At 44.5% G+C, this 15,936-nt stretch overlaps 1 protein-coding gene across 1 annotated transcript; it reads left to right on the top strand.

The window, feature by feature from the left end:
* The first annotated feature begins 1,099 nt into the window (after positions 1–1,099).
* On the top strand, positions 1,100–15,840 carry nmnat2 (nicotinamide nucleotide adenylyltransferase 2). The gene is made up of 11 exons (XM_056391581.1): positions 1,100–1,362; positions 5,805–5,893; positions 8,119–8,186; positions 8,609–8,687; positions 9,245–9,371; positions 9,927–10,007; positions 10,923–10,967; positions 11,124–11,200; positions 12,866–12,967; positions 13,143–13,210; positions 13,544–15,840. Exons 1-11 carry the CDS (start codon positions 1,278–1,280, stop codon positions 13,644–13,646), a joined length of 924 nt encoding a protein of 307 aa, XP_056247556.1. The 5' UTR covers positions 1,100–1,277; the 3' UTR covers positions 13,647–15,840.
* Positions 15,841–15,936: the final 96 nt, after the last annotated feature.

Here is a 15,936-nt window from a genome sequence, read left to right as displayed (position 1 = left end):
TAAACCTGCTCACATCTGCTCTGTGTAAACAGGTGGTGTGGACTACAGCCGTGCTGGGAGGAGCAGCAGACCACAGGTCCTGTCCTCTGGGACTGGACAAGCGTCTGGTTTATTACAGTAACAGCAGCTGCAGCACTGACAGTAAAACTGCTCAAAGTTGTGATGGTCAAAAGATAAAGTCACAGTTCCAGTGGTAGAAAGTAGAAAACGATATTTACTGAAGTATGACTTGAAGATACAGTTTTTACACATCTCTCAGGATATTACACTTTAACAATTTAATATCAAACATAAGATCAGTTTGTGAAGGATCGATCACCTGTCAGCTGGAACATCACACTGCTGCTTATAATGTGCATCAATGATAATAATATCAATAATAATACAATAACGCATAATAAATATAAACATACCAAGTAATGCCACGTGGAATAATGAGTATATTTTCAGTTAAACACTGTTATTGTTCTTGTCCTGGTTATCTCTGGATTATTTCTGTTAATATCATCACACCTGTTGTCAGGTGACTTTCAACGTTAAAGATGAAACAGATGAGATTAACCTTTATTCATCCCTCCTAGAGAAAATTCAAATTTGACGCAGCAGCACAAAGGGGAAAATGTGATAAGAAATAAAATAAGAAAAATATCATAAAATAAAAATAAATAAATAGGATAAAATAGAAATACTTTATACAATAACAATATACAACCCAATTTATTTAATTCTGTACATGTTCAATATAAAAGTAAAGATGAAGTGGTCAGATTAATTAGAAGTTAGTCATGGCTCCTGGCTCCAACACACACTCACACTGATTCATTTGATAATTTTCTGTTATTCTCTGACACGTGTGTGAGGTATGTTAGATATTATAATGTCTGAGGCCTGAAGTGTTTATGATATCAAACATCTTTTAATGTTGATTTAAGATGTTAATCTATTCATGCTCAGGCCGTGTCTTTTATCTGGTTTGAGTATTGTCTTGTAAAGCAGAGAAGTGGCTCATAAATAAAGTTATTGTTATTGTTTTGACTCCGGGGTGAAGCAGCAGTAATCTTCCACACCGGGGGGAGTGTCTCTTTAACGGGCTGACGCCGCTTCCTGCCGCAGACTCACCCCCTCGCCTCTCTCTCTCTCTGCGGCTCAGAGGCGGCTGCTGAGCTAACAACAACCGACGACCCGGGAACTCAGAACCGCACAGGACCAGGACCAGGACCAGAACCGGCACCGGACCGGGACATACGTAGGAAAACAGAAGCAAACCAGAAGAAACCATGACAGAAACCACCAAGACCCACGTCATCCTGCTGTCCTGCGGCAGCTTCAACCCCGTCACCAAGGGACACATCCATATGTTCGGTGAGCATCTGCGCCGGGGGGGTGGGGGGGGGGGGGGGGGCTGTGTGTTTCTGGAGGATGGGGATATTAATAATAATCATCAGTCTGCATCAGACCTAGAAATGACGGAAATGTGAATGCGCTTTGGCGCCGCGTCTCGTCGCTGTCCAGCAGGGTGGTGCTGAAATGGGCGACGGCTCCACAACAAGATGAAGACAATAAACCCTAAACAGAGTAGTGACACAATAAGAACAGCATTTAACCCGGGTCAGCGCCGTCTGGACCCGTGACGGGGAGGTTAAACCCGGGAGTGTGCGTGTGGAGCCGCTGCAGGCCTCGGGCAGCGTGTGGCGCAGCCCGCAAATGAAAGCAGCTCCACGGATCCTCCGGGATCCTGGATGTGGGCTACAGACACAAACACGCCGCACAACACTGACTGAAGCCTTCAGGCTCCAGCAGCGACAGACAGACAGATTCTGTCTCACTGTCCTATCTCTGATGACAGATGTTTTTACAGATGTGTCTGGAGTATTCACTAAACACTTCACAATGCCTCATGATAGTTGTAGAGAACCTCCTCATTTCCATCTCAAACTCCAACTAATTTACTCAATAATAATGATTGCATTGTTTTTAACAGGATGATTAATGAACTGTCATATATGAAGGTCGATGAGCTGCAGTTTTCAAACAGGTCAAATCCTTTAAAAGTGACCACATGACATGAAAACATCCCATAATCTATAATCAACTAAAGCAAAAATAAATAAATAAAACATGGCTTTCAAACTGTAAATTTCAATTTTCCCTTTAAATTCCATTTAAATTGTGAAAATGATCTAATAAAGAACATTATTCACCCATGAATTAAATCCAATGGCTGAACTCATGAATTCCCTCCTGAAGAATGAAGCTTCTAAATGAGAAATACCTGAGATGTGACGTGGTACATTTTAAAAACTAAATGAATTATAATAAATACAGATGAAGGAAGAGAAACACTCACAGTATAACATCACCACAAACTAAACATGATCGCTGAGTCTCAATAAAAACAGACTTCAGTCATTTCTCCAGCTGACCAGAGAAACTGATCCATAAACAGCTGCACTGTCTCACTGAGGAGGGGAACCTGATCAATAATCAATAACACAACACAACAATGAGACTAAAACGATATGTAAGAATAAGTGAAGTAAATGAAAGTGAAAATGAAAGTCGTCTACAGACACAGGACGTCGTCGCTCGTTAGATAAACCTTTAACATCATGTGATGTCGTGCGGCAGACGTGTAAACATAAACCATCAACCTGATTAATAAACTTCACTAGTGATGTTGTTAGTGAGTGGTTACCACTGACCACAGCTGGCCACACCTGGCCACAGCTGGCCACAGCTGGTCACAGCTGCCCACAGCTGGTCACAGCTGGTCACAGCTGCCCACAGCTGCCCACAGCTGGTCACAGCTGGTCACAGCTGGTCACAGCTGGTCACAGCTGCCCACAGCTGCCCACAGCTGGCCACAGCTGGTCACAGCTGCCCACAGCTGGTCACAGCTGGTCACAGCTGCCCACAGCTGCCCACAGCTGCCCACAGCTGGTCACAGCTGGTGACTCCTGAACAGGTCAAGATTCAAAAATAGAAAATTAGGTGAAGTTGTTTTTATTGCATTTTAATGCTCAGATCTGAATTAACGTTTTAATATTTTTCATTCATGTAATATTCATTTTAATGTGGTCAAAGAAAGCCTGTAAAAGTATATGAAAATGAAAATGCAAATTGGTTTATTGCATTTTTATTTGAGTTTTTACTCAAATAACATATGTGGCATATTGTGGAATTACATCATGGTTTGACTCGAGGCGCCTCAGGCTTCATCACAGACTCCGCAGGTGACATCACAGAGCAGGAAGTGCTGCTTTCTGTTTCAGTACAAGCTTCAGCAGAGAAACAGAAACATTATACAAGAAGAAACAGTCACAGTTTGATCAGTCTCAGGAGAGACTCAGTGAAGGGAAGGAAAAACATTAAGGTATGACATCAGAGATGACCAGGGATCATCAGGTCAGTGATCTGGTTAAACAGCTTCAGAGTCAGAGACTTCTTATGTGTTTGGTTTTAGTTTCAGACTGTCTTGACCCGACCGTTCCGTGTCTTTGGGATCAAACCACATTATCATGATCCGATAGGCTTCCTTCAACAGCAAACACACAGTCAGCAGGTTTCAGGCCCAGACTCCAGGACGGAGGTTCAGAGTTGGACAGAGGTTACTTGAGTTCAGCCGGAGGATCTGAGGCAGTGTGTGTGGCCGTCAGAGAGCAGGTCTGTACAGTGTAGTACAGGATGAAGTACTTACTGTTGAGCATGTCTGCAGTTCATATTTAGAAGATGACATCAGTGTGTCGTCCAATCAGGAGAGCTTCATGTTGGTGTGTGGGTGGAGCAGCTGTCAGTCACATGGTGTCCAGCTGACTCATCCTGACCTTTCACACGTCATCCTGGGATTTATTACAAACTACATTAATGTCTGATATGAGCTGATGACATCAAAGAGTGTGGGAGGAGTCTGTGGTGATGTGTCAGCTGTTCCTGTTGTGGACACACACCCGCTGAAAAGATGATTTGTGGTGACGGAGAGATGGAAGTGTACCAATCAGACCAACAAGTCAACACTAGAGTTTGGCTGTTCGGTGCACGGAGGACAGATCTGATGAAGGATTCACCAAGTCTCTCTCTGAATGACAGAACCGGTTGTTCTGGGTGTTGTAACTAACACCTGTTAACCTCCAGAGCTTTACCTCTGTGTTTCACTATGATTGCTTACCTCCTCCTCAAAGGGAGTGCATCACTAAATCTCTGAGGGATGTAGATAAACCCATAAACAACAATATAACCATCAAATCCAGATGTGTGATGGATCCTTTAACATCAGCAGCTTACCCAAGGTTCACATTCTTAACATCAACCAAACCATAACCAAAGTTACCAACTACAACTGTCACGGCTTGGTAGGTTCAGGAAAAGATGGTGATGTGGGATAAAATAAGTACTTCCTCAACATTAGACGATCTTTGTTGTCATGGTTACAATAACAACAATGAACGGTCATGGATGAGAGAAACAACATGGGAGTGGAACACGGCTCTCCTGTGTCACGTTCATCCATCCTCAGTCTGTCTTTACACCACGTCACCTCCTGTCATCATCACTACCGCCACTAGACGTCGCCTAGCAACAAAACCTAACTAACTTAGTACATGTAATAAAGTATTATTACATGTGTTAACAGTCAACCAGCAGCACTGAGCCAAACGCCGGCGTCTCAGCTTCAGTAACAACAACACTCGGTTTGTTTTCCTTCAGCAACAGACTGAAACTTTGCCAAGAAGTCAAATAAAAACTCTCTTCATCAATCACTCCCCCCGCTGTAAGAGCAGGTCACCGCCACCGTCGCCGTGGTGACAAACTGTTGGGTAGTCTTGGCTGTTTAAAGAAAAGTTCATTGGGAATCCAGACGGAGCGCGGAGCGTTTAAAACAAAGACCGGCAGCTGGTTTTCCCTCCTCAGACTGTGAACAGGGTTTAGATCCAGTCTGAACCTGGTCCAGCTCACAGAGAAACACTGCGCAAGTCTTTGCCTTATCTATGATCCTATCATATCAATCGATCAATCATAGATCAATCATAGAGCAATCATTGATCATCTGTAAAATGTCCGGTTTGAGTCTCATTTGTTTTAATAACTGCCTCTGAGGGATCATTAACAAAAGTGTTTCACTGAAGAATTCATGTTAAATCACTTTGATAGATGATAATCACTGTAAATCCTTATTGATCAGGCTTCAGCTGCCGGAGCCAAGGAGTCCTGCTGACTCAGAGCTCGCTTTGCTTTTGTGTTGTAAACTCTGTTCATCAATCATAACCTTTGAAACAGAAAACTTTATCGTAAAGTTTTTCTAATCCTGCAGCAGAACTTCATTTCCCAGCATTCACCTCACAACGTCTGAGGGAAGTCTATGAAAATATGAATCAAGCTCAAGTTCAATCGACTTGCATCTGACCCTGCAAAGAATAAACACTAAACATAGAGAACGGGTGGTGTGTGCAGGTACACTGAAGTTCACAGTATAGATCTATTGATTACTGATCGATAACAATCATTGCAGAGCCGGAGGCGCGTTGTTTTCAGGTTGTCCGTCTCGTTCTCGTGGACACGACGCCTCGACAGAAACTCTTGGTACAAACATTCACTTGGACTCAAGGATGAACTGATTAGATTTAAATGGTCAAAGGTCAAAGGTCAAGGTCAGCGTGACCTCACAAAGGTCTCATTTCACACAGATGGTTGATATGTCGTCTGACTCTGGAAGAAAGGGATGTGACTGGAGCCAGTCTGAGCGCAGGAGGAGCTGATGCTGGTTTTTCATCTGTTCCTCGGTCCGTTCTGTTTCTGTGTGTTTGCAGAGAAAGCCAGAGAATATCTGCACAAGACGGGGCGTTTCATCGTGATCGGAGGAATCATCTCACCGGTGCACGACTCCTACGGAAAACCTGTGAGTACTGATGGAGACATCACAGAGACGACAAAGCTCATTAACCAGGGATTTCCAAAATGTCAGAGTGTTTGTGTGAGCGGTCTGAAATCCCAGATGAGCCGTGTTCAGACAGCAGAGCCTCTGAGCAGCAGCAGAGAACATGCTGCTGCTCAGAGGCTCTGCTGCTGTTTTCCACTCTGCTTCCTGCAGGAATTAATGAAGGTCTTGTCCTACTTTTGCTCTGCCTGCCTCTACAGAAACACACAGCATGAATTATAGATGCAGCAGAGACACAGGATCAGGAGCAGAGCGTCAGCTGCAGCTGATGCTTTATTCACGCTGCAGGTTATACGCATCAGTTATGACCTCGTTAATGTGTCGTCAGTACCTGATACAAGAACCTGACTCATCCACCTGTCGTCACAAGCCAATACATCCTCACTGCTGACTTGTTTAAAGACACCACTGGTGGCGCTATGGAGCAAAGCTTTTAAAAGTGGGTCTCTGTTCGTTCTGTTTTTGGTATCATGCACCTTCTCAGAGATGCATATGTATGAGGACACGTGGCAGTTCAGTGTTTTCCTGGGAGGCTGCAGAACCGCATTTCTAGCACCTTCCTTTTTCGCAGCAGCGCCACGGGGCAAACAGGAGTACAAACATGCGTGTGCTCCAGGCCAGCACGTCGTATGGAACAGAACAGGCGCCATTTTAGATCCAGTATCCTGTTCTAGTCTCCTCGTCCCAAATCAATAGGTGCTCTGTACACTCACAGGAAATGATGTCGCAACATATGACGTCGATGGTCACCCACCTGCCGGCTGCTTTGCTCATGTGATTTGGGATTTCGTCGTGTTTGCGTCCCGACTCAGGCGACAGGGAAATTACTTCCAACTTCCGTTACTGTTTTCACAAGATTGAAAACACGTCGGCAGCCCCTCCCCTTCATCCTACATATCCAAGATGGCGACCATCCGGGTACTTGTAGTTCACTGAACCCACTCATCTACTCTACATAGCAAGCGTGAGTATGTATCATGATGATGACGAGTGAGGTCAGGTCAGAGGTCAGAGGTCAGGTGGTGACCGGCAGAATTTAGCGGGAAAGCCGACATGATGAAAACAAACATTGGAGCAGCAAAGAGAAAAACGAAGAAACAAAAGGATTCGGACAAACAGACGTAGTCTCTACTCAGCTAGCTAGCATTAGCATATAGCCTGGAGAGGACCATGCTCGCTAGGGACGTTAGTAAAAATAATTAAACTAATCGATAAGAAACTCAATATAATAAGAGATTTAAGATGTTAGAAATAGATTCAGACCCTAAGAAAGAACGCCTGCAAAAATACAGCTAAAGAGCTCAGGAGTCGCTGACACTGGATACAGGGAACATTTATTAGTTGTTACAGGTCTACGAGTCCTTGAACTGTCACAGGACTGTTGGTGCTTGGCCGATGTGTTGGTTTTGTAGCTGCTGCCTCGGGACGGTGTTGTTGTATCTACAGGTGATATTGACCTTCAGGTTGTGATCGTACGCTGTAGCCTGTCAGTGTAAATCCTGTGTAAGCTACAGGTGTTTACACCAGGTGGGAGCCTCTGCTGAGAACCTGTGACTCATTACAGCCCTCAGCAGGTGATGTTTCAGTCAGGTGGTAAGACTCGGCCACAGGTCCGGACCACTCGCCCTCAAACACCCAGTCTGTCCCTGTGTCTGGTTCCTGCATGAAGCCAGATGTGTGGTAAAGTCCTTCCTCATAAAATAATGTACAAAGGCTGTTTTGAAGTATTTTAAACACATTGTTCACATTGTGCACTGTCAAATCCTCTTACATGGACACAAAGACTGAAAGCAGAGAAGAAGAAGAAGAAGCTGCCCCTCACAGTTACCATGAACATCTGCTCAAACAGCTGGAGCTGAGCAAAGGTCACGTTGTCATTTGTCAGAGCAGGTTCACGTCTGTTGGGGTCAGCAGAGCGTCACAAAGGTCACATGAACACACACACCCTGCACACCTGAGCACACCTCATACATACACAATCCGTGCACCATCTGACTGTTACACACCTTCTTGTTTTCATGTTGTCATAGCAACAACAACAACCGTGTCCACAGCGAAGCGGTGTCCTCGTCCTGTTGGTTTACAGTGATGTGTTCATGTAGCAGGTTAAACCTTCGCTCTGTGGTCTCCAGATGTGCTCATCCACACCGAACATCTGTAGACTGACTGTCCCTCTGTGTCTGCAGGGCCTGGTGTCCAGTAGACATCGTCTCACCATGTGTCAGCTGGCCGTCCAGTCCTCTGACTGGATCAGGTGAGACCACTTACTGGGACTTACTGGGACTTTTCTACTGGAAACGTCTTTCTATTCCCTCACCTTCATTATTCCAGATGTTCTAGTTCAGCTGGATAAAGTTAGTGTCACACACTTGTCACGCACCAATCAGGTTTTAACAACATGTCAATCAAAAGCTGACAGATGTTGGAGGTTCATAACACCCAGATTAACTGTTAAACTCTCAATAACTAACAATGTTTCATTTCTGAATTTCACCTTTTGATTTTTTCTTATTTTGTCATGAATATTTAATGTTATTGAGAAAAACTACTTCTCCTGACAGGCTTTTAATGTGAAATATCTACAGGAAGTTACTGATTGAAAACAGTATTTAACCGTGACCCACGTGTTGTGTGTGCAGCCTGAGTGAGCGTTAACGTGTGGTTGGCGTGTTGCAGGGTGGACCCCTGGGAGTGTTACCAGGACACCTGGCAGACCACCTGCAGCGTGCTGGAGCATCACCGCGACCTGATGAAGGTGTGGACCTTCCTCTCCGTCACAAAACATCCTCACGTTCAGACTTTAACACTCTTTCCAAGAAATTAAATTAAATATCAAAATAAAATACAAAGAAAAAATACACATAAAGAAAGTTGATATGTACGATGGAGTGTAAGTGTCACATGAAGGAAAAAACATCCGAAATTACAAAGTCGTACATTTGGAAATAAAATCATAATATTTCAGGAAAAGTCAAAATATCATGAGAATAAATTCTCAATTTTACGGTAAAATCCTAATATTACCAGAATAAAGTTGTAATTTTAGGTTGTTCAGAGGGAAACATGGAGCATCGAGTGAAGCTCTACTGTAGGTTTCACTAAAGGAGAAACTGATGAAGATGATGATGAAGATGAAGATGATGATGATGATGATGATGATGATGATGAAGATGAGGATGAAGTTGATGAAGATGATGATGATGATGTTGATGATGATAATGGCGATGATGATAATGGCGATGATGATGATGATGATGATGAAGATGATGATGATGATGATGATGATGATGTTATTTTTGTTTTTTTCCTCAGAGAGTCACCGGGTGTATTCTGTCCAACGTCAACACGCCATCCACGACTCCTGTGATTGGTCAGCCACAGAACCAGACTCCACCCATCTACCAGAACCACAACAACATGAATCACAAGCCGACCGCCAGTGAGTCACACACACATGAACATCCACAGGAAGGAAAGTGCATGATGAGGAGGATGATGATGATGAGGATGATGAGGATGATGCTGATGATGATGATGATGATGATGATGAGGATGATGATGATGAAGATGATGATGACGATGATGCTGATGATGCTGATGATGATGATGGTGATGATGATGATGATGATGATGATGGTGATGATGATGATGGTGATGATGATGATGATGATGATGATGATGATGCTGATGATGATGATGATGATGATGCTGATGATGCTGATGCTGATGATGCTGATGATGATGCTGCTGATGATGATGATGATGATGTTGATGGTGATGATGATGATGATGATGATGATGATGATGATGCTGATGATGATGATGATGATGATGATGCTGATGATGATGATGATGATGATGATGATGATGATGCTGCTGATGATGATGATGATGATGTTGATGGTGATGATGATGATGATGATGATGATGATGATGCTGATGATGATGATGAACCCTGCCTCCTCTTCCTCTCTCTGCGTCCCTCTCTGTTCAGTCAAGCTGTGGGGGAAGATCAGTGAGAGTCTGGGGAAGATCTGCTGCGCTCGCCCGCACATCGATCGCTTCACCTTCGTCGGTAAGTCGACACGACGCTGACCCAGGTCTGTAGAGACACAATCCATCCAATCCCAGGGAGTTACTGTATATACATGTATGTTGTTGTACTTGTATATACTTGCTTGTGATTGGTTGGCAGGTGTCTGTTGACACCATATGTGCAGAGACCTCAGACAGACTGTTGTTGTTGTTTTGTTGTTGTTGTTTACTATCTTGTTTATCTGGAGCCTGGAGTGTGTCACATTCCCTCTCACACTTTAACACTGATACTTAACTGACAGACGAGTCGGCGTCTGCCACACAGAAATACAATTAAAAGTCCAAACCACAGAGCAGCAACAGGAGCTGTGACTGGCTCCGGCCAATACAGAATCAATAATATATTTCAACATGTTTTCACACATTAAACTCATCTCCTCTCACTTCCTGGTTGGATCAGGCCTTTAGCCCCGCCCACCACCTGCTGGCTCCAGGTGGACAGGTGAAAGAGCAGAGAGCATCAAGATGGTGAGAGGAGGAAACATCAGAGAGACTCAGTCAGACCCAGACTCAGAGGACGAGTCTGAGACCAGAACCAGAGACTAGCAGACGGGTCAGAACCGTTAGCATAGTTAGCATCTTTTATTTATTTATGTTGTTTGTTAGCTTGTAACTGGCAGTAGCTGACACAGCGTTAGCGGTTGTGCTAATGCTAACTCTCTCTCAGGTGTATTTAGCCCCGCCCCCCGTCCCCACCAGCTGACAGGATTGGTTCCTTGAGTTTGTGACGTATGAAACCCTGAATCTGTTTCTCCGAGACTGTCATTGGTCGAGGGTTAAATTATTGATTAACTGATTATAATTCAACATTATAAAAGTATATAATATCTGTGGCACACTTCAGCCTCCGTACCTGATCATATCTGAATGACGTGTGCTGTGTTTGATCCGTCAGATGAAAATGCTAACCTGGGCACCGCCATGAGGTACGAGGAGATCGGTGAGTATCAGGTCCTGGACGGACTCAGTGTTGTGTCCTCTGGTTTCCTTCCTGCTGTGTCTGAACTCCTTCTGGTTTGTTTGTTTGTTTGTATCCAGTAAACATGTTGTTTACTGAGGACGTGTCTCTTTCCTCCTGCCTGTTTGTCGTCTGTAGAGTTACGCATCTTGCTCCTGTGTGGCAGTGATCTCCTGGAGTCCTTCTGCATCCCTGGCCTGTGGAAGGACAGTGATGTAAGCACACTGTAGCCCCGCCCCCACCCACCCTATAGCCCCGCCCCCTCAGCTCTTACCTCGTCGTAATGATCGACAGGTCATTTCGATGTTGTTTACAAAGAAAAATAAATCGCTTTCTCACCATTAGTGGAGGAAACATCTGTTACTGAAGTTAAAGTAGTTTTACCACAGGGATAAATATATGTACATGTATGAAATATACGTACATGTAAAGTAAAAACATATATGTAAAAATTATATATGAAACCAATTAGACACTGGAACCACTTCATATATTGACATATATGTCCAGCCCATACAAACATGTATGTTTATGTATGTATGCTTATATTGTAGACATACAGTCTGTTACATAAATATATATCCATCCCAAAGCCTGTCAGTATATGTTGATATTATATATGTCAATATAAAAGATAGACACTATGTTTAGAATTAGAAAATATATATAAACATTTGCTTTATTAAACTTTAATTTATTAATTAAATATATATTGTTAACATATATGGTCACATGTTGCCGTGGGTATTTCATATGTTATACACATATACATCCTCTGGATATATGAAGAGCTCTCCTTATAGGTGACATATATGGAAACATCACTCTTTATACGAGGACACATATGTCATACACTACATTATCATATTATCAGCAATAATATAAAGGTCGGCCTCAATAACTGAGTGTCATTAAATCTCCATGGTAACGCTGAGCAGAAAGTGAGGAGGTCTGAATCCTTTCTGACGCCACTGTTTAATAATGTGACATTATAATCAATTTATTGATTATATTTCTCATCTAAATCTGCAAAGTAACTAGAGTGATTATAATGTGCAGTAAAAGGTTCAGTATTTTCCTGCAGACTGGAGTCTAGAAGAATAAATGTTCTTAGCTACCGCGCTAACAAGTGAATGCTAACGGTCAGGGTCAAAATCAACGGCTGGGATGTTTGAAACATTCTCTCTCTGATGGAAGAAGTGAATGTTCCCACCAGTCACTGTAGACTTTCCTAACTCCAGAGTTCCTGCTGTGAGTGAACAAGCTGAGGCGTCGCCCTCACGCTCAGACTCGTGTCGCTCCAGCAGATTCAGACTGAATCAGCAGCGCCGCCTGCTGCTCACGACGTGTGTGACGTTAAGAGTCATCGCTCAGGAAACCAGACTCTGTGATTGGCTGGGGAGGACTGCTGTCAGCAAACCCTCCTGAGATGCAGAGCTGAACATGGAAGATCCGGTGTTTCACCGTGAAGACATTTACCTGGTGTCACACCTGCGCTCACCTGATGAGAGACTGCCGCTGTCTGATGAGCCACACTTAAAAAAAGTGTTTGGGTCCAAGTCCAATCCAGTTCAGTCACTCATGAACTGATGCTTCCATCAGTTCTCAGACTTTAATGAGAAAGATTTCTGGGTTGGAGGATCTGACACAACCTGGCAACCCAGACTCATTAAAGTCTCGTAACACCAGTAAATGATTGATTATCCATTAATTAGTCTGTTAATTACGGCTGATAAACTCTTTATAAATTCAGCTTCGATGTGACTGTGTTATTTGAGTGAAACTTTTATATTTAGTCACAAACTGCTGTGAAGTTGCCGTCAGTCCTTGTCCAGCTGCTGGCAGAGCGTGGACTGAAGCTGCTGCTGCTCTGCTTTCAGATGGAGGTGATCGTGGGCGACTTCGGGATCGTGGTGGTTCCTCGTGACGGCGCCGACACAGAGAGGATCATGAACCACTCCTCCATCCTCCGCAAGTACAAGGTCAGAGCCGAGTCACACTCAACCCTGTGTGAGAGACACACGACCTCTACGCCGTCTGACCTGTGTGTGTGTGTGTGTGTGTGTGTGTGTGTGTGTGTGTTTGTGTGTGTGTGTGTGTGTGTGTGTGTGTGTTTGTGTGTGTGTGTGTGTGTATGTGTGTGTGTTGCTGTTTCAGGACAACATCGTCGTGGTCAAAGACGTGATGAATCACCCGCTGGCCATCGTCAGCTCCACCAAGAGCAGGTGAACCTTGTTACTGACACAGACTCAACACTCACCTGATAATATCATTTTTATTCATGTCGTTCCCATCACTGTGATTCGGCGCACAAAGGTTCATGTCCAGGAAGTGTTTAGCCTAGCTTAGCTCACTGTTAGCTTAGCTCACTGTTAGCTTAGCTCACTGTTAGCCCACTGCAACACGGCTGGACACTCAGTGACCTCACAACAAGACAGAGGGCAGATCACACGAGAGATACTTTATTTATCCCCTAGTTCCTATCATTGTCTTCACACAGTGATATATACAGTACATATATATTTTGTATTTACATAAATGTCCCCCCCCCCCCCCAGACTGGCCCTGCAGCACGGGGACGGTCACGTGGTGGACTACCTGAGTCAGCCCGTCATCGACTACATCCTGCAGAGTCAGCTGTACATCAACGCCTCAGGATAGAGACCAGAAGCTGAACCGCATGAAAACAGGGGGAGTGAGGGGGGGGGGGGGGGGGGGTCGAGCTACCTACAACCATCATCATCTGTATGAATATAACCCCCCCTCCCCCTCCTCCCTCAAACTAAAACTTCCTTGTCCGTCTTCTGTGTCAAACATTTACTCTTCTTTGAGCTGTGGCTTTCCAACAGGAGCATCACTGTCCCTTCTGTCTGTGTCATGTGACTTTACCATCGGGGGGGGGGGGGGGGTATCTTGGGATGAGGTGGAGGTGTTGGAGAGGAGGTATGGAGCTAATCCCTAAGGGCTGCAGGTGTCATTGATGTAATTTTCCACTGCAGTGGTGGTGGCACTGTTCTATCTGTTTCTGTCTGTATTAAGTTGGGGGGGGGGGGGGGGGGGGGGGGGGCCATGACACACAGCTGGGCGTGCTCAGTGTGACGATGGCAGGTGGCTGTAACAGGACTCACCTGTGCCTGTGTGTCAGAGCCGCTGGGCGTCATGCAGGAAGCAGGAAGCAGCAGGTTGCTTTACTGCAGCTCCCTGAGTTTCAGGCTCCGCCCACACGACTCCGAGCTCCTAAAGCAGACCTTCAGGAACTCTGCTGGACCCGCCCACACCCACGGTCTCTCCTGATTGGCTCTCCTCAGCCTGGACTACCAGTGGTGAATACAACATGATGATGAATGACAGTGTCACTGACCTTGTTGTCTTTGCAGCTGTTGTTCACTTACATTCTCAGTTTTAATGCTACAACTGTCTCTGCTGTTCCTCCTTCAGAGGAGACGATCTACTTCCTGTTTACACCTGCTCACACATGCTCAGTGCAGGTGATGGTCATGGACGGAGATGGTTTCTGATACGGAGCTAAAACACTGATTGATTTGGTTTTAAAATGAGAACAGTCGTGTGGACGAAGCCTCAGCTCACCGTTTATTTGATAGGACTTCACTCTCATCCAGCTGTTCTCAGAGAAACATCTGTAAACAGCTGCTGGAGACCAAACACAGAGCTAAAAGAGAGGGAGCACTGGACGGAGAGTCACGGGCCGGTCGCACAAAACACCTTCAAGTCTGACACTTTAGTTTAACGTGTCCTCAGCTGAGGCGGTTCCTGAAGGTGCTGCACAGTCTCTTACAAGGTTTCAGGACAACACTTCACATATTTAACAGTAATTTAAGTTTGTTTGCTGCTGTTAGCAAGTGTCTCACACTCCTGTTGTTTTGGCGGGAACTTCAGCAGGTGAACTTTGGTCTCAAGGTCTTTTGTGCAACAGTTGAACTGACTTTAAGGGATTCTTTAAGTAAGAGACTAAGATCAGGAGAAAACCTGAAATACTTAAGTGAAGGTTTTAAGGAAACCTTTAGATGACTTAAGGGTGATTTGTGCATCAGTTTTTATTTTAAGGAAACGTTAACCCAGACTTTAAGGGAAGTGTTAAGGTGTTTTGTGTAACTGGCCTCAGGGTGTTGAGGGATCAGGGTTCTGGTTCAGGGCGTGAAGGAGGTCTGACGTACGGACCTCGTCTCTAAACTCTCATCTGTGGACGTTTAATCCACTGTGCTTCATCAGAGCTCAGCATATATTAAACTACAGGTTACCATAGCAACAGTACAGCTGCTTCAGGCTTTGTTAGCAGTTAACCAACTGTCAAACTAACCCAGGGGTTCAAACGTGGACGTGGTGGCGACGATGATGATGATGATGATGATGATGATGGGAACTTTTCTAAGACACACCCTGTGTGTGTGTGTGTGTGTGTGTGTGTGTGTGTGTGTGTGTGTGTGTGGGGTTGTTTTGTCCTCCTCGGTTGCTCCTCGTAGACTGCATGCTTAGACTGTTTGGTTCTGGCATGAATGTTTATCACTTGGTAGAAAATGATCTGTTGTGATCGTGTTTGCAAAAAAAAAAAAAAAAAGTAGATATATTATAAATATGAATATAATATACAGTGGAGATCATCGTCACCCACGTCTGTCCATTTTCTAATCATCCTGTAAATGTACAGATCAGCGCCTCATCTGTCCACAATGATTTGGTGTGTGTGTGTGTGTGTGTGTGTGTGTGTGTGTGTGTGTGTGTTAGGTTCCTGTCAGTTGTACCTTGTAGCTGAAGATGAATCCTGTTTTCTGTATTAATCTGCCTTTTGTTGCTCTGACTTCTTCTTTTGATTGTAAACTGTGATGCACTCTTACAACTGAGTCGTCATTTTTGTGTGTGTGTGTGTGTGTGTGTGTGTGTGTGCGCGCGTGTGTGTGTGTGTGTGTATGTGTGTGTGTGTGTGTGCGCGTGT

This window comes from Seriola aureovittata, chromosome 12, assembly GCF_021018895.1.
Source record: "Seriola aureovittata isolate HTS-2021-v1 ecotype China chromosome 12, ASM2101889v1, whole genome shotgun sequence".
Classification (NCBI taxonomy): domain Eukaryota; kingdom Metazoa; phylum Chordata; class Actinopteri; order Carangiformes; family Carangidae; genus Seriola; species Seriola aureovittata.
The sequence above is the reverse complement of the archived record's forward strand: the minus strand, read 5'-3'. Positions and strand labels throughout refer to the sequence as shown.